The sequence below is a fragment of the Petromyzon marinus genome, chromosome 12 (assembly GCF_048934315.1).
Source record: "Petromyzon marinus isolate PM22_M1 ecotype Great Lakes invasive population chromosome 12, UKy_Petmar_22M1.pri1.0, whole genome shotgun sequence".
Lineage (NCBI taxonomy): Eukaryota > Metazoa > Chordata > Hyperoartia > Petromyzontiformes > Petromyzontidae > Petromyzon > Petromyzon marinus.
The window spans coordinates 13,594,421-13,613,964 of NC_133678.1; the positions used below are offsets into that span (position 1 = coordinate 13,594,421).

General features: G+C 50.8%; 1 protein-coding gene across 1 annotated transcript; it reads right to left on the reverse strand.

The window, feature by feature from the left end:
- Nucleotides 1–8,798: 8,798 nt before the first annotated feature.
- LOC116941530 (chymotrypsin-like elastase family member 2A) lies at nt 8,799–19,012 on the reverse strand. Its single transcript, XM_032952677.2, has 8 exons — nt 18,903–19,012; nt 16,263–16,357; nt 15,116–15,213; nt 13,270–13,398; nt 12,305–12,441; nt 11,806–11,948; nt 10,912–11,064; nt 8,799–10,326 (listed from the first exon to the last, which is right to left on the reverse strand). Exons 1-8 carry the CDS (start codon nt 18,940–18,942, stop codon nt 10,222–10,224), a joined length of 900 nt encoding a protein of 299 aa, XP_032808568.1. The 5' UTR covers nt 18,943–19,012; the 3' UTR covers nt 8,799–10,221.
- Nucleotides 19,013–19,544: the final 532 nt, after the last annotated feature.

The following is a 19,544-nucleotide window of genomic DNA, read 5'->3' on the forward strand; positions in this document are numbered from 1 at the left end:
TCAGGTCCAGACTACCGACCCCTAATGCCTCGCCCCCCTGTACCTCTGCCTGGGATGTCGACCGCGTTTGCGTAGCTTAATTAGCGGCTCGTACGCTTTGCGCTCGCGATGCGCTACCCTGTTCAACGGCGGCGTGTCGCGGTGAGCGCGCTCGCAAAGTAAAACCCCGTCCTGCACGGGAATAAACAGGCGCGGCGCGCCTCCGTGGGATTCCCTCCCACCCACGCTCCACGCGCTTAAGCAAAAACAAACACGCCGCGATTACTTTGCTCCGATTTAACGGGCTGTTTACACAGCTGCGTATTCGCACACGCCAGGCGCTTAATTCGCTATTAGACAATCGCGCGAGTGCGCGACCACCACCCCGCCACCCCGTCACGCAGGCGCGTGAGCACAAAGCGCTACTGTGGGCTATTGCGCAGGTACGCGAGCGCTGGGCACCACCGAAAATATTCGTGTAGGTACGCGCGCACTGAACAATACTGTAAACGATCGTACAGGTACCGGCACTAACCACGTTCTACTCCCTTATTCGCTGCAAACAGCCGCGTATGCGCGCGAACACAACGGTCCGACCTCGCAGCGATGGAGGTCGCGGATAGATGATGCTGTAACCAGCATCTGGCTGTTCTCTGCCCCGTCTCACGGACGTGCGAGTAACAGTCAGGTGACGGCTCCGCGATCCCTCCCTCCTGTTGATCTCCAGTCAAATAAAAATGGCCCCTTGCTTCCCCAAAGCGTCCCCTTGCTCCTTTCAAAGCCCTCGCAGCGCCCATCCGCGGTGCATCACGGGTCAGGCCGTTAATCCGCGGTGCATCCTGGGTAGGGCCGTTAATCCGCGGTGCATCATGGGTAGGGCCGTTACTCTGCGGTGCATCATGGGTAGAGACGCTAGCCCGCGGTGTACCATGGGTAGAGACGCTTAACCCACGCTGCCCCGCTCCCCACCTGTCTGCTGGTCCGTATGTGTCTTGAGCATCTCCTCACTGCGGTTCTCAGTGAGTTCGCCGTGATCATTTCATTCTAAGTTAAGCCACGGCGCCGCAGTGCCATTTGGCCTGGGGGGGGGGGGGTGCCTGCCAATTCCCTGACCCTGAGAAATCGTGGAGCACCCCCACGAGGGGGCCTCTCGGGTAAAAACTCAGGGCAGGTGCCCCCCTCCCTCCCCATGAGGCCTTACTGGAGTGTGTGTGTGTTTAGATGGGGGGGGGGGGTGGCGGGGGAAGTGCTGTGATGGGAGCCGGGTGGCTTCTTGGTCGCAGCAGCACAGCGACGGCCCCTGTTTCGACGGAGTGGCTTCGCTGTTGTGGCACCACATAGCCCCCCGAGGTGCCAGTCCCCGTCCCGGGTTGACTGGAGCACCTCACCTGGGTTGCTCCCACGAGGTAGCGCCGCGGTGTCCGCGGGACTCGTCCAGTCCTCGTGGCCGGCCTCGGGGGTGGTGGCTCCGTCTCCCGGAGTTCGGGCGGCAGTCTCCTCCTCCACTCCAGCGGTTTTCCTTGGTCCTTGGCACCTGCGGGCTGGGAGGCAAACTCGGGGGCCATAGGGTTCAGGGGCCGTCGTCCCCGTCCTCCCTGGCCCGGGTCAGGACCCCCGGGGCTCCGTGGGGCCCAAATACCGTGCGAGGCCCCCGGGTATGGGGGATGTGGGGACCCCGGGGTTTCGGGGTACTCGAGCGGCGGGGTTCTCCTTTGCTGGGGCCGCCCTCCATGGTTTTAGTCGCCGGACATTGACCACCATCTCCCGGCCTCTCTCCCCCCCCTGAATCAGTACCGTCCAGGGGGAGATCTGTCGTCCCACGGTCTAGGGTCCCCGCCAGTAGGTGGTTAGCTTCCCCCCCTGCCCGGCCCCGACGCGAGGGGTGTGCAGCCATACCTTAGAGCCCGCCGAGTAGAAAGTGGGCTCCATTCGGGGTCGGGCCCCCTGCTCCTGCCGCTGGTGTGCGGCCTCGCCTTGCGGGTAGGCCCGGCCCCTAGCTCCTCGTAGGGTCTCCATCAGGTGCTCCACGGGGTGGCACCCTTCCTCCCATTGCGGCGGAGGTACACCGAACAACATATCTGTGGGCAGGCGAGACTCACGACCAAACATCATTAGGAACGCGGTCTGTCCCGTAGATGTGTGTACCGTGGTGGTGTAGGCGAACAGAGCATAGGGGAGGTGTTCGTTCCAGTCCCGTTGATTCGCGGCCGCCATGCGTTTAAGCTTCCTGGCTAGAGTCTGGTTCATCCTCTCTACCATCCCATTTGCCTGGGGGTGGTACGCCGTAGTTCGGTCCTTCTGGATCCCGAACTCCCGGCACAGCGCCTGGAATAGCTCTGCCTCGAACTCACTACCCTGGTCGGAAATAACTCGTTCGGGGATCCCGTGCTTCAGTACGTAGTGTTCCACGAACGCTCGGGCCACTACGAGGGCTGTCTTATCGGGGATGGCCACTGCTACGGGATAGCGTGTGAAGTACTCCACCGCTACGAGAATATATCGGTTGCCCCGGTGGGATCGCGGGAATGGCCCTTGCAGGTCGATCCCAACCATCTGATTCGTTCGACTGACGCGGAACGGTCTCAGGGGTACCTGGTATCGTGCTGGTTTCGGCCCGCATTGCTGGCACGCGCGGCAGCCCTGTACCCAGGCGGCCACGTCTTGTGCTAACTTGGGCCAGAGATACTGGCGACGCAGGGTTTCACGAGTGCGCCGTTCCCCGTCATGGCCCCCGAGCGGGTGGTCGTGCACCAGTCTTAGCAGCTGGGGTCGCACCTGGGCGGGAACACAGATGCACCCAGGCTGGCCGGCTTCTGTCAGTTCTCGTACTACCCCGTTCTGCACACACAACCGGGCGTACAAGCCACTCCAGGGTCGTGGTAGGGCGTCCTTCTTCTCCCGTAGGGCCGCTTCCACCGCCGCCAGATCCGGATCCCGCAGCTGGGTCCGTCTCAGCTGCGCATCGTCCAGGCCCGGAAAGGCGCAGCCGACGTCCTTCTGGATCCGATCGGGTGGGGTTGCGCGACCTGTCGGGCCCCGGGGTGTGGGCCCCGTGCCCGCCGAGTGGTCCCCCGGGGCCCTGGTTCCTCCTACCAGGGTCTCTGTGGCACATACTGCACTGCCTCTCACCGGGGGAGGGTTAGTCTCGGTGCGCTCCTGGAGGCCTGCCACCTGCCGGCAACGGCCCCCCGTGAAGCACGGGCAGACTTCCTCCAACCTTGTCTCGGCGCACACCGCGGGCCGCCTCGACAAGGCGTCCGCGTTTGCGTGCGTACGCCCAGCTCGGTACTCTATTTGCAGGTTGTACTCCTGCAACTGCGCCAGCCATCGGGCCATCTGCCCCCGTGGTTCCTTGAATGTAAGGAGAAACTGCAGGGCATAATGGTCGGTGCGCACCCGACATTTCCTGCCGTACAAATACGGTCGGAACTGTTTACACGCGAAGATCACGGCATACAGTTCTTGACGGGTCACACAATAATTCAGCTCGGCCCCACTCAGGGTCCGACTGGTGTATGCGATGACCCGCTCCGTCCCACCCTGCACCTGTGACAGCACCCCACCCAGCCCACTGCTGCAGGCGTTGGTGTCCAAGATAAAATCCGTGGTGAAATCTGGGAAAGCTAGGGTGGGGGTGTGGGTGAGGTGGTCTTTGAGGGCGGTGAAGGCCGTTTGGCAGGCCTCCGTCCATCGATAGGGGTTCTTAGGGGAGGTGAGTTGGGTGAGGGGGCGTGCAATCTTGCTGAATCCCTTTACAAATCGACGATAATAGGTGGCGAGTTCCAAGAATGACCTGATCTCCGTCAGATTCCTGGGCCGTGGCCATTCCACTACGGCGCACACCTTTTCCGGATCGGTGCGCACCCCCGCCTCACTGACTCGGTGCCCGAGGTACCCTACCTCACGCTGCGCAATGTAGCACTTACGCAGCTTGAGCTTGAGATGTGCTGCTCGTAGTCGCTGGAACACCTCTCGCAACCTGGACCAGTGCTCGGACAGAGATCTGCTGAACACTATCACGTCATCCAGGTAAATCAGGCACTGTTCCCACTGTAAGCCCCGCATTACCAACTCCATCAACCACTGGAACGTCGCGGGCGCGTTAGTGAGTCCGAACGGAAACACTCAAAACTTGAACAGCCCCATCGGGGTGGTAAACGCGGTTTTCGGCCGATCCTCCTCCGCCATCTCCACCTGCCAGTACCCGGACGCCAGATCGAGGGTGGAAAAATACCGTGCTCCTGCGAGGCTGTCAAAGGTGTAGTCGATGCGCGGTATGGGGAAGGCGTCGCCGAGGGTGACTGCGTTCAATTTTCGGTAATCAACGCAGAATCGGATCGACACATCTTTTTTCGTCACTAGCACCACCAGGGCAGACCAGGGGCTCGTCGAGGGCTGAATTATGTTATCACGTAGCATGTCCGCGACTGCCTCCTTGATCTGGGTCCGTTCGGGCGCGCCCACCCGGTATGCGGGGAGTTTGATCGGTCGGGCTGCACCTGTGTCAATTTGGTGCTTAACAAGGTCTGTTCGGCCTACATCTGAATCGTGCTCACTGAACACGTCGGCGTACTCCCGTAACAACCTGCGCAGCTGATCGGCCTCCCCCTTAGGTAAATCTGCCCAAGACACATGTAACGCATCATGCAGGGGAGCGATCTCGGCCCGGGGGGTTGGGCCGACCCGCCAGGCCAGATCCTGGTTGTCCTCGGAGTGGCCAGGGTCTTCCGCCCAGAGTGCAAACACCGAGTCGTTAGAGTGGCGGGCGTGCAGGGGGTGTATGGTGGCTACTGTGGTGCGTCGTCGTAGCATCACCGGGGTACTGTGTGGGTTAAACACCCGCATGAACAGTCGGCCCCCATCTGCATTTACCAGCGTGGCTGACCCTACGACTCGCTGCCAACTCCGGGTGAGGAGTTAGCATTACCTCGCCCGATGGTCGGTGTGTGGGGTCGGCAGAGGGGGTTGCCACTGGCACCAGCATCTTGGCGAGCGGCCCGATGGTGACGGCCGACACCAGCGTAGCGGCCACGGGTGTGAAGCGAGCGCGATTCGGCTCGGGTCCCAGGAACGGGATCCGCTCCCCGCTGCCCTCCATGGTGGCGCATCGCTGGCAGGGCTGCACGTTGAGCCCCAGCTTTTCCAGGAGGTCCGTACCTGCAATACACTCGTGGCACAACACACTCGAGACGTAGAATTCCTGGGTGCACACCTGGTTTCCGAGACGGACCTCGAGGGAGATCCTTCCCAGCAACCCCATCCTGGCTCCGCTCGCTGTGTGCAGCGCGTGATCCGGGGCCTGCAGCGGCTCACGTCAACCCTGAGCACGCTGCAGTGTGCGGCGCTCACGAGTGAGGCTACGGCCCCCGTGTCCAGTAGGATCCGGGTGTGCTGCCCGTTCACCTGTCCTTCCACCAGCGACATGGCCCCCGTGATTCCTGCTACCAGCTCCCGCAGCCAGTCGCCCGTCCTCACCACGTCCTTGGGTGTGGTGGTCGGGACCTGTGTGGGGGTCACTCGCTCACCATTATTATTATCGCCGTTTTGTTTCGGGACCTCATTGATTGCACCCCTAGGTGGTCCACTATCTAGGGGGCGTTGGCGTTTTAACCCTGGTGCCTTTCTAGCACGGGCGATCTGGGGACAGTCCCTCACGAGATGCCCTCGCTGGTCGCACAGGTAGCATGCCCGGGGGGTGGTCCCATAGGGGGTCCCCTGCCCATCCCTTCTCCCCCTTCCCGTACGCAGGTGCCCAAGGTCGGATTCTAACTGGGACACCCGCCCGGCCAGCCCCCCTACTGTGGAGCCTAGATCCCCCATCTCGGACTGGATGGTTTCCATATTTTTATTCGCTTCCTCGCGTACATGGGTCACCCTATCGCCTACTTGGGTCACCTGGCCGGCTACATCTTTTATGCCCGTCTGTATCCCCGCTACCCAGCTCGGGGTTGTCTCGCGGGGCCCCGGAGACTCTCTTGCTCGACCCCTTGCCATGCGGGCGAGTCCCTCCTCCTCCTCTTCCTCCTCCCCTGGGCCCAGGCTCGCGATGGCGTGCTCTCGTCCTAGTCCTCGAAGCTGCGTGCGCTCACTAGAAATTATTTCACATTTGCGCGCGCGCTCGACAAGGGCGTTAAAGGGGAGGCGCGTACAGCTCATGTCTGGCTGCCACCACGCCGTGCGCGTTAAGTATCGCTGGATTTTCTCTGCGGCCAGCTCCTCAATCACTTCCGTTGTGTACCCCGGGCGTGCGATCTTTGTTAGCTCGCGCACATCCTCGGCATAATCGCGCAGGTCCTCGCCGGGTTGGCGACGGCGTGCCTCTAAGGCCGCTTTTGCCTCCTCCTCATCGCGCGTACCGAAACGCAGATCAAGTCGGCGCATCAGCTCCTCTAGCTGTGTCTGCGCGCTTGCAGGTAGGGCTTCCACAAAATCGGCTGCCCGCCCATCCAGATTCATATTAAGTTGACGTAACGCCTGCGCGTCCGTCCACCCATTAATTTTCTTAGCCCCTAGGACGTTGCGGACAAATGCTTTCCACGACGGTGTACCCAGGCCAGTGAATATATGCCTTATTTTCGCGTGGGGTAACGCGGGGGTTCGTACCGCTTCTGACGCCAAACTGTGGGGGCTACCGTCCCCCGCCATCGCTGAATTGTCGGGGCCATTGCCCACCGACTCCCCCGTTCCAGTCAGGTCCAGACTACCGACCCCTAATGCCTCGCCCCCCTGTACCTCTGCCTGGGATGTCGACTGCGTTTGCGTAGCTTAATTAGCGGCTCGTACGCTTTGCGCTCGCGATGCGCTACCCTGTTCAATGGCGGCGTGTCGCGGTGAGCGCGCTCGCAAAGTAAAACCCCGTCCTGCACGGGAATAAACAGGCGCGGCGCGCCTCCGTGGGATTCCCTCCCACCCACGCTCCACGCGCTTAAGCAAACACGCCGCGATTACTTTGCTCCGATTTAACGGGCTGTTTACACAGCTGCGTATTCGCACACGCCAGGCGCTTAATTCGCTATTAGACAATCGCGCGAGTGCGTGACCACCACCCCGCCACCCCGTCACGCAGGCGCGCGAGCGCAAAGCGCTACTGTAGGCTATTGCGCAGGTACGCGAGCGCTGGGCACCACCGAAAATATTCGTGTAGGTACGCGCGCGCTGAACAATACTGTAAACGATCGTACAGGTACCGGCACTAACCACGTTCTACTCCCTTATTCGCTGCAAACAGCCGCGTATGCGCGCAAACACAAAACACTCTGTACACACTTGTACCGATATGCGAACACCAAACACTCCGTCTCCCTCCTCGCACTCACAGTGACCACGACACAGCTTTATCCTATTAGTGGTTTTATTCCCCGCGAGTATCGAACTAGACTGTGTGTGTCAGTACGGACCAGCAGGACAGGTCTAACCTATCTTGCTACTGCCTGATACTTAATGGACCTGTCTGCCCTCTATTTTCTCTCCGAATTTCGTCCCTTTGTCTTACCTCTCTCCCTTGTACTTACGGTCCGACCTCGCAGCGATGGAGGTCGCGGATAGATGATGCTGTAACCAGCATCTGGCTGTTCTCTGCCCCGTCTCACGGACGTGCGAGTAACAGTCAGGTGACGGCTCCGCGGTCCCTCCCTCCTGTTGATCTTCAGTCAAATAAAAATGGCCCCTTGCTTCCCCAAAGCGTCCCCTTTTATGCTCCTTTGAAAGCCCTCGCAGCGCCCATCCGCGGTGCATCATGGGTCAGGCCGTTAATCCGCGGTGCATCCTGGGTAGGGCCGTTAATCCGCGGTGCATCATGGGTAGGTCCGTTACTCCGCGGTGCATCATGGGTAGAGACGCTAGCCCGCGGTGCACCATGGGTAGAGATGCTTAACCCATGCTGCCCCGCTCCCCCACCTGTCTGCTGGTCCGTGTGTGTCTTGAGCATCTCCTCACTGCGGTTCTCAGTGAGTTTGCTGTGGTCATTTAATTCTAAGTTAAGCCACGGCGCCGCAGTGCCATTTTGCCTGGGGGGGGGGGGGGCCTGCCAATTCCCTGACCCTGAGAAATCGTGGAGCACCCCCACGAGGGGGCCTCTCGGGTAAAAACTTAGGGCAGGTGCCCCCCTCCCTCCCCATGAGGCCCTACTGGAGTGTGTGTGTGTTTAGGTGGGGGGGGGGGTGGCGGGGGAAGTGCTGTAATGGGAGCCGGGTGGCTTCTCGGTCGCAGCAGCACAGCGACGGCCCCTGTTTCGACGGAGCGGCTTCGCTGTTGTGGCACCACAACTGCACTCTGTGTGTATGTTTAACTTATTTCGTATCGTACGTAGCCAACAGAGCTACTCAAAGGTGCTCTGTATCCGGCGAAGCTAGTTCTATTCCTGCTCACGACCAATATCAGTGGCGAATATCTGAACCGGCCCAGGGTCGCACATTGGTCGACCCAGCCTCAATTGATTACCTACTGCCTTGTAGAAACATTGCCACTAGGGAGACAAAGGCAGCCAGGCGTGTTACTGGCCCTATCAACCCCTCGAGTGCCTTCAGAGGTGCATGCTTACAGCACTTTCCCCAACAGACTAAGGCTGCATGGGCGATCTTTGGTCAGTGGTGAGTCTAGTGAATGTAGGTTTTGGGTGATTGGAAGATGAGTGGTGAGTGCTGAGTAAAGAGTGTTTGGTGGTGTCAGATGTCAGATGATTAGCACAGTTAGTTATGTATGGTGTTCGAAACAAGTTCAACATACGTACATGCATATACGTAAAGTAAGTTGTGAGTGCCTGTAAGTTATGACTGCAAGTGAGTGGTGTGTGGTAAATGTACCAGGCAATGAAACAAACCAGATACTTTATTTTGTACTTTAAATGTTTATTTTACACCAACCCAATCATTGACAAATAACATTATCAATTTACAGTACAGTACTGTTAATTCATAAACCAAATCGTAAACATTAAGCATTATGAAACGAATCTTCATCACCCTGCATTAACCTGCTTCCCACAATACACCACAAAACCGCGTGACCCAAACACTACTAAATTATAATGGACGAAATTGCACAAATGCTACATTGGCCTGACCAAAATTAAAGTAATATAATGGCCTGTATAATGCTAAACTGTACACGTGTAACAATGACATTTTTTCGGTAGTCCAAAGATGCATGCCTTAAAAGGTCGTCCCATGAGCTTGTTTTTTCAATCATTGCTCGTAGAACAGATGAGTAGAATTACCTGGATGAATTGTCACCAAAATGTCAGTACCTGAATAGATAGTTCAGAGGTAGCTTTGATCTGCAGGATCAGTCTCAAATGATTGTGTTTAATCCTCCCCCACTGTCCAATCGCTTTGCCCTACTGTACAGTCTTAGCCATCACCTACAATGATGGCCAGATTTTACAGATGTCAGCCATGTCTCCGTTATGCTGAAATATCCGACTTAAAATTATCACATGTTTGTAAGTATAACATCTTAACATACATTGCTGTTGTTATATTAGTGTCATTTGCATTTCAGAAAACAAATAATTTTGTTATTATTTTTATTTATTTAATAAAAAGTACAATTCATAGTGTACTGTATGTCCATTTTATAGGAGAGTGATGCTTTGAATATGGCGTGGAGGCTAACACTTTTTTTAAAAATAAACTCCACCAGCCAATTGAGCTCTGTTTCTGGATCCTCTTTGTAATGCCACGCAACCAGATTATGCATGAGTCGGGAGACTGAACACAACGCAGAACATCACACGGCCCCAGGTAATATCTGCCTGGTAGAGCATTAGCAGATCCGGTACACTTGAGAGCACATTACAGTATTTGGAAATCGAGTCAATAATTTGCTAATTATTGATTTGTAATCAGTCGTACCATACTATATATGCAATATTGTTTAACATTGTCTTCACAAATGGAGAAAAAATATAAACTTACTATGAAAATAGCGGTTCTATTATGGAACTTTACTTAAAAAGATGTTTTTTAAAATTGTATAGCACTGGCAGTACAGTATGCATGTTGGTATGACAAATATGTATTTCTTGTCAAATTATGAAGCTCATTGTTTAACATGTGATCTAAATGCCAAATTGATACAGTGTCATTAACACTGGTAATGTCTGCCATGGCCACACAAACTCACTGCATCAAACCACCCATCCTATGCTCAGATGTCCAGTCCCACATTAAAAAAGGCAATACCCGTAACAATAAACTGTAATTCTAGTATTAGCGGTAGCATTGATGTAAAGAGCATGATGCTTTAAGCCTGCGGCTTGTTGAATGCGGCAATTGTGGCATTAACTCCGCTGTTGACGCTCTGCTCTCCCTCGGCGATCTTCGGAGCTTCACGGTACACGCTCATGACCTGCGGGAGAAATAGGGTATGGGTGGTGTTTGAACGTCAGTACCTATTGATAAACGAATATGATAGCAATCATACCTTGCCGATACCAGCCACACCGATGACTCATGCAAATCCCACCTTTGCATTGTGATCGATAAAGAAAAAGGACATGACACCTTGCCATCACTTATGCTAGTGCACAGTCAAAACTTGAGCGCCAAGGTTTACGAGTCTTTTCACAATCTTGTGGTTTTCACATTTGGTTTCTGACCACTGAATTCCACTTTCAACGCCTGCCTTGATAACATGTCTATTTCAATCCTCCACATATGCCCCATCCATAAAACGTTTCCCTGATTAATTACAAGGTTCAAGGTTAAGTGACATCTACATCGATCTTTACAACAATATCAACATTGACAATGATAATGGCATTTATAAGAGCAATAACAATAATCACATTGACAGTGACGTGTTATTGAAAATGCTTTTTACTGCACCATTTGTATGATAATGACAATGACATTGCTACAGTAAGAGCATCAATATTGACATTGACAGCAAGATCATGGTAAGAACGTTGACATTGATAGCCTTGGCACTCACGTTGCTGATCCAGCTGTTGTAGGCTGATACGCGGGTGAACACAGTGGGCTTGCGGACTGTGTTGCAGCCCAGAGATGAGACGTAGCTGGTGATTCCCTGCACCACCCAGGCATTGTCTGACTGCTGGCAGTTCAGTGGACCACCTCCATCACCCTGTGATGCATAGAAGAGGATACACATGCATCCACGTTAACTGGGTAAAGCATAAACGGGATATGGTGGTGGGTGCTGGTAAGGGTAAGTACAGGAGCTTGCAAGTACAGGATATTGGGGCGGTGTCTGGATGAGCAAACTTTTCAAATACGCTTTAGTACCGTGTTGCTGAGTAACGGAGTAAAATCACACAACCCTAAGGCCTGATTCCTCCCATCACTTGAAACGCCTTTCTGTGTCTAGCCCCACACTGCTCTGGTCGCTAGACACACGTGGCAGGGTATGGCAAAGTCAGACTATGATAAGTGACAAAATCAATATGCACCCTGTTGGCTCTGGCATTAATTTAGTCAATATTTGTATTCCTTCTGCTATTTATTGATTGAATGTAGTCATGCAAAAACTGTCGGAATAATTTTAGTCAAATCATTGTGTCGCCGGATTTCATTTGGTCATTCTGTTAGTCTAGACAACTAAAGCAGTCACTATTTGTCCAGTCTGAGTTATTAATTATTGTGGTGGGATGTGCGTCGCCCCCCTCTGCTCCCCCAACATTACCAGGTCAGCCAATCAGTGATGTTAGTGGTCACAGTCATCACCATGCTTGGGGATTGTTGTCCACTCATTGACATTGTTGACTAAATTCAGATTTAAAAGAAACATTTTGTTGATAACTATTCTCATTAGTAAATTTAGTCAAATAATTGAGGCAGGTTGGCTCGCGTTGAACTCCATACGCACAGAGCACGCAGAGCGGGTGCTGCCCCCTGCGCAGATCACGCTGCTCCTCAGGCTGCTCCCCCACCAGCTGGGTTGGCTGCACGTCGCGTAGTCGACCACGGGCAGGCTGGCCTGCTGCAGCACGCTGGGGAAGGGGCCGCTGGCTGCTCACGCGCATAGACAATGTGGAAACGGAGAGCATTGGTGAAAGCATCGGAGTTGTGTGGCGTTAGCAGGTGCTCCCCAAGCGAACCATTGGTGTCTCCATGTTCAATATGCAAAAGGCACATAGCATCATAGCCCGCCTACTCGCATTCTAATGACTCCATACAGAGTTGTGTTCATTTTGAAGACTACAAAAATATGAAGGGCTGAGTCAACCCTCTACTGTGATTTGTGACAGTTTATCAGCCAGAATCATCTCGTTAACGTGGAGGGGCAATTGACACATTGGGCTTAAATCACTTCCCATAACTCTGCCTCCTTTGTGTTTAATGGGGACTGAGTGAACGGTACTCACTGTCGAGAGAACCCCAGCCCGTGACGTAGCATGGGTAGTTGTTGGGCAGGATCTGGTTGACGCTGGGCAGGCAGGCGAGGCGCACCTTGCTTGTGAGGGTCACGGGCGATGCAATCTTGAACATGGCGATGTCGTACCTGTGGGGGATCGAGATGGGCAGCCGTGAAGCAACGCTCAATACCAGTGACGGACTGGGACTAAAAATCGGCACAGGCATTTGTAAACAAACCGGACCAAATTATGGCTATGGACAATATTCTTTTGTTTAATGGGCTGGGGGACAAACTGTATACTCGAAGCTAGATTTGCGATGTGACGTATTAGTTGAATTTTGCCGTGCGATCTCATTGGCCCATTTGGGCTGGTACAAAAAACAAATGGACTGGTGAAGACCAATATTTTGGGCTGCCAACTATCTGATTTAATGCCAACTAAGCAATGGATCTTACACATTCGAGGTAAGAACATTTTTAGATTTTTTTTTCTTTTTACTCTGATCACATTTGCTATTTCTACACACAGACCGGCTCACCGGCCCTCAGAATGGACCGGCCCACTGAGCATTTGCCCGGAATTATGCCCTATGGCCAGTCTGGGCCTGCTCCCCATCCAACATACCCCATGCAATTGGGGTTCAGCGTTGTGCAGATAACTCTCCTCTAACCGTGGTGATGTGGGGGACCAATATCGAAGATGATATTATCTGCTAATTTACTCCTATTATTTTCGGAATAAAATTGCAGCTAATCATGTATAATCGAAAGAATACGGCCACGGATAATAGGAGTTTTTGCAGACCCTACAGTTCCTGTACGGATGCCTCTGTATGCATGTCTGTTTTACTATTTATAGTGTATGTGTTTTGTCTGTTTGTCTAAATGACACTTTATGTTTGTATTTTTTATCTCTCCATGGCAATTCTATCACGGTGTCACACAAATCAGTGTGTGTGTTTGCGTTCTCACCCATTTGTTGGGATGCTGGGATTCCAGTAGGTATGCCAGACGGCCAGGCTCAATGGAGGGGTGATCTCCCCCGGCTCGGTTGTGGACACACTGTGCTTTCCCAACACCACCCTGTAGCTGTAGCCATTCCTGCACGTTGTGGTGGATGTGGGGAGATAACAGAGCAATGGGCTGTCTTAATCACTTTAATCTGTACACATTGCAGTGAGGAATTACTAAACAGAAATTGTGCGAACTTGATTGGTTGCTTTCGTGACTGCAGGAATTACTCTTTAGTTTTTTCGGTAAAGTCATGTAGAAATTATAAAAATAAAATTATATCAAGCATACGACGTTTCGATTGCAACACAAGCAATCATCATCAGGTACAGAAGAGCTAAATTTAAGAGAGAGAGGAAACACATAACTGCATATATATACAAACCTTAAGTAGAGGGAATTAACACAGACACACCAGGGGACACACAGAGAGACGGAGCAACACTAAATCAAACAGGGTTTAGCAAAATTTGGAAACTATATAAAGCAACACAGACGGTCGGTTAAAACACAATTAACACATGGTCTGGTAGATTACGCTATTTCAAAGATTGCTAAATTGTAAGTTAAGTGTGAAATTTAAGATAGAATACAGACCGCAAAGAGACATATGGGGAGAAGCGGGCACACAATGAAGAAGTAAAGCCGCATCTCTATGCCGACGCCTTAAATAGCCAGATAAGGTGGGACTGGGTTTCAGAGACAATGGGATGAAAAATTATTAGCTCTTCTGTACCTGATGATGATTGCTTGTGTTGCAATGGAAACGTCGTATGCTATTATATAATTTTATTTTATTTTTATTATTTCTACGTGACTTTACCGAAAAAACCAAAGAGTAATTCCTGCAGTCACGAAAGCAACCAATCAAGTTCGAACCACCTTTACGGGAAGGTATGAAGTCTGTGTCTTTGTGTTGTTCTCTGCTGGTGTATCTGCCTTTATGTCTTGACTTGGTGTTTGTATCGCTGTGTTGTCTCTGCCTGTGTTTGTGCCTTGTGTCTCCGAGTGGGCGCTGCGACTGCCTCCACAGCCCCCTGTGTGACAATTCGTGCCCTCTACCCGCACCGTCCTTTGATATGTGCTCTCTTCATGCTAATAATTTTTCGTCCCATTGTCTCTGAAACCCAGTCCCACCTTCTCTGGCTATTTAAGGCGTCGGCACAGAGATGCGGCTTTACTTATTCACTGTGTGCCCGCCTCTCCCCATATGTCTCTTTGCTGTCTGTATTCTCTCTTAAATTTCGCACTTAACTTACAATTTAGCAATATTTGAAATAGCCTAATCTACCAGACCATGCGTTAATTGTGTTTTAACCGACCGTCTGTGTTGCTTTATATAGTTCCTAAATTTTGCTAAACCCTGTTTGATTTAGTGTTGCTCCGTCTCTCTTTGTGTCCCCTGGTGTGTCTGTGTCAATTCCCTCTACTTAAGGTTTGTATATATATCTGCTGTTATGTGTTTCCTCTCTCTCTTAAATTTAGCTCTTCTGTACCTGATGATGATTGCTTGTGTTGCAATCGAAACGTCGTATGCTATTATATAATTTTATTTTTATTATTTCTACGTGACTTTACCGAAAAAAACAAAGTAGAAATTGTGCGGTTTACTGCATGGTATTTTCACTGCCACATTGCGGCATCGTGTAAAGGTAATTTATAGAGGCTGCCTCCTTGCTCCCAAAATCGACTGCTCCATCCTTGGTGGCCACAATATGGTACAGGAAAATACTGTACAGTACCTGGGCCACGATGGAGTTGCACCGCCTGCACACACACTAGCGACTCTACTGGTGCCATGACTCACGTGAAGCAGCTCGCAGAGGTGAGCACCCATTGACGATCAATTAGGGTTCCTCCACAGTAGTTGACCCATCTTCCTCCAGAGTACCTCTGCACGAGCGCCTGCAATGCAAACACAGCGAGATTGGTTGTGGTTAATGTTATTTGTCCAGAACTCCAATCACCGTATTATATCGAATAATACAGTCCTAACTTAGCCCTTGTGTCAATGCACAATGCTGGTTGCGAAGGGGTGTAATCCGGGATTAGTTCAGATATCACTCGCCACATTTACTGGAAATGGAACCCATGTAGGCCGGTTCGTAGTGCAGTACGTAAACCACTGTGCCTCCGCTCTCCCAAAGTACAATCATATTGAGGGACTGTGTGTTGTCCTGGTGTGTTCTGGGACTGTTTCTGCTGTTGTTTTACTGCCTTTCCCAAGCTTGGCAATTGACGTACAAATGCAATATGAACTTTGATACTTTATAAAAAATAATATTTATATTGAAGGGACCCGACAGTGCTGTGATGGTATATTCCTCTCCTGGTATGCGGGAGGTCAAGGGTTCAAACCCAACCCTGACACCTGTACATTTGGAGTGTGCATGTTCTCCCTGTGGTCGTGTGGATTTTATTCCCGGATGCTCAGGGTTATCCCTCCATATTTTAAAACATGCATCTATATTATTTTGCTGATATAAATTTTCACATGATGGGCCACTTTGGTGAGCTATCGTTTCTAAAAAAGAAATAGCTCAGTGGGCTTTATCTGGTAAGATAAACATATATTTTCGTTTAATTTGTATATATTTTAAAGTGATTTGTTTACCTTTCCTATACTTTGCACTCCCGTTGTGTTTTTGCGTTGTGTTGTTGTAACGTTCTGACCTGCCCCTACTAGATATCTGTGAAAAGAGCTTTAAAGCTCATTGGATTCCTCCAATATGAAAACATTCTGATTCACATGCAAAATACAGTGACTGATTCAATGGCATTGGGAAGAGTGGAAGATCTGAACATTTCATGTTGCACACATGCAGCCTTTTTGTCAATACACCGCTGGATGAGGGCCTCCACGTGGCATATACACCAATGGATGCTGCTGCACTGAGATCGACTGACAATGCAGCGTGTGGCTGTGATGGCTGTTATTCAGCCCCTGCCGTTACCTGCCAAGGCCAGGAGTTGGCACGAGCCTCCACGCCATTCACCACGCGGATCTGGGGATACGCTGCGATCCCACAGCTCTGAGCCGACACTTCAGCTGTGAGGAACAAAAGCACACACACAATAGCACACACGTGCAATACTATACACACAAAAGTACACACACACATAAATGTACTCAGGGGTGCAGCTCTGGGGTATGCAGCATATGCGTCCCATAGGGGGGCCCAGTCGGTCACAAGGAGTCCCGAATAAACAGACGAACAAGTAAAACATGTTACGAACAATTTTGTCATTTTTGTTTACCTGCGGTCTACCATGGACCGAGCCCGATTAACGTTATCGTATCAATGGAGCATTCAGATGCGCGATCCACCACCTTTGAGGAAATCCTAGAGACCTATACTGATGGGCGGGGATGAAAGCAAGACTCAACGCATGATAATTTCATTGTGAGTATTGTACCTTTACGTTTATTAATACTGTAATTGTGAGACTGTCTTCCTCTAAAACCCAATACACGGTGCAACTGAAATCATATCGAAACAGTGATAGCCTGCATATTATTGCATACGGGTTAAAAACATCAGTAGCTGTTTCATTGAGAGTAGGGAGAAAGGAGGGGGGTGTCCACCAGTCGATTCTTGCATACCCCCGTTGAAAGAGGTCGTTACGTCGGAATACAATAAAAGCGGACTGAAATAAAAGCGGCGCTTAGCCATTCAAAGAAAGGGGAAATTATGGGGGGTGTGGCACTTGCATCGTACTCCAGAGCTTTGGTAATACTGGTAGGAACCTCCTGGTTCCACCAGCCCTCAGGGGATTTTTGTGTCCGTCCGTCCGTCGTGCATCCAAAAATGGGAGGGGTGGGGCTGGGTGGAGAGGGGACGGTGGGGAGGGAGGGGCTGGGTGGGGAGGGAGGGGCTGGGTGGAGAGGAGAGGGTGGGGAGGGAGGGTGGGGAGGGGCTGGGTGGTGAAGGCGGCCACGGCACACACGAGGGGGTGGGTCGCCACCAACCACGTCCGGCCATCTTCACGACAGTTTTCCCTCCACGTGGAGAATCAACAACATGCGTTTGGAGTATGCGGCTGCTCTCAATCTCAACATTATGAGCCGCCAATTCGTGGGTATTGTACTCTTTTTTTTAGGAACAGCTTTTTTTTTCTCTCCACCAACCCAGGTCCCCACTCGGTCCCCACCCTTCACGCCGGCTTGTGCCCGCCCTCACAGTCGGGCATATTGTGCGGAATACACCACGTGGTGCCGCCGTTGACCCTGGCCATTGACCGAGCAACCCAACGTTCCTACCAGCTCCCTCCGCAGGAATGCGTTTTTGTGTATGAAGTCAATAATGTGCTGTTAACATCATGGCTGTCAACCTATATGGTTTACTCCGTATTCTTGTATAGGCAAATTGAGTTTTCAGGTCCATACGGCATACAGCCGTTTCAATACGGGCAAAAAAAGTGTTTTTGTCTATTTTTTTGTGTTTCTTCCTTGTGATGGGACTGTAGGATGAACGTTGAGATTTTTTAAGGGCACGGGGTGACCAATAATGTCTGAATTGGTCTGTAACAAGATAGGCAATGATAAAGAGTTGACAGGTGTATAATATTGTAAACCGTTACTGTGAATTATAGCGGTTTCACAGTTGCAGTGTAAGATACTATTCTTTTGAAGATATCGGAGCAGACCCACAGACGCGCTTTGGATTGGTTATTTTGTAGAATATGTTCCGAATGAATGTCAGTGTATCTGGTTGTTTATTAACATCAATAAAGCCCTGGAACGACTATAAACGATTATTCCGCATAATGGTTTAACATTTATATAGCTATCGTTTAAAAGCATCATTATGATGAAGACATTTGAGCAAACAGCGTATATTTCATATTTTTAATCTGTTAAAAGTGATTTGTATCAAATTGCATAATTAATGGTTAAAGAATAAGATAGCATATATCGCTCTGGTATGTGTGCTATATAATAAGTCTTATTACTGCCTATGATTCAGATCGTTTCCCTGATGGATACATTGATAGTTAATGTACGGTTTAAATAATCCGCTTGGGAAGTCATAATGGCGTGTTATTGTTCTAAGAATTAATAAGCATAATTTGTTAAAACTGGCTAATGTTGCGAATAATATCGATTATCTAGATGTTATATAGTTATAAGAGATGGGCTCCCCACACGACTGATTGACGATGGGTGCACATGTGTGTGGCATGGACTGAGAGGTCTCGTATCATATGTACGTTGAACTTATTTTATGCCGTACGTAGCAAACCGTGATAATCGGAGGTTAGGGGGAAGGAAATCAAACTAAACACGAAAAGCAGTTCTAAAGAAAATGTACAGGTTCAGATTTGGGGCTCAGATTAAAACAGAACCAACCTGAAAGAAGTCCCCACGACCATCATCATATGTATGATTGACACCCGTCTTCACTGGCAGACCATCATTAAAACAACTAAATGTGCAGCGACCGAACTGGACAAAAGCAGTTTGGAAGTGCCATACAAGCAACTTCTAGAACTAAGTCTAGTTCCTGAAGAAGCTAGAACGGTCGCTCCACTAAATAAAATGCGTGCATTGCAATCACATAGCAGCTCAATGTGTCAGCAAGAGCAACACTCACCCGCAACCAGCAGAGCAGCACAGACGAGAAAGGCGAGCATGGTTGATCAATGACTTGGAGCTTCTTGAAGGCTTGTAGTTTCTTGATCACTGCCGTGTCTCACTACTGGGACCTCTTGACTTTTATACAGAATCTGTTGCCCATGTCAGACCTCCAGGAGTAAACAACTCTCAGCCAAAACCGCATGCAAATATCAAATTATTTACGTTTCAAATTAAGGCGTGCCATCGTATCTGATATTCAGGTGGGTGTCAGCAGAAGAGAAGTGGTGGAATTTAAAGTATTTTTTTAGGCGTATAAAACTTTTAGAAATGTTGCAGCATGTGCAAAAAGTTTTATTTTTATGCAAAACACACGCTATCAGAGGATCGCAAGCTTGAATCCTGGTTGGTAGTTTTATAGGCAGATACCCCCTACCACAGTATGGGGAATATCCATCACTGGCATAGGCCCGCCAGGAGAGGTGAACACTGCCAAACACTGGTTGAACAGGGAGATACTTTCTTTGTCTTTTAGTGATTTGAAATGTAATGCATTAATTTATTTTCCTTATTTTAAGCCCATTGATTACATTATTGAGCTTACTGTTTGGTTATTTCGGTAAAGTCACGTAGGTAGAAAAGTTTAAAAAAACAATATATC

What these genes read in the sequence shown, in the direction of transcription:
- LOC116941530 (XM_032952677.2), bottom strand. Translation starts at nt 18,942, where the DNA reads ATGCTCGCCTTTCTCGTCTGTGCTGCTCTGCTGGTTGCGG. An exon ending in ACCTCTGCGAGCTGCTTCAC is followed by an intron (nt 13,399 to 15,115) that starts GTGAGTCATGGC and finishes CACAACGTGCAG; the next exon opens with GAATGGCTACAGCTACAGGG. An exon ending in ACAACAGCTGGATCAGCAAC is followed by an intron (nt 10,327 to 10,911) that starts GTGAGTGCCAAG and finishes TTTCTCCCGCAG; the next exon opens with GTCATGAGCGTGTACCGTGA.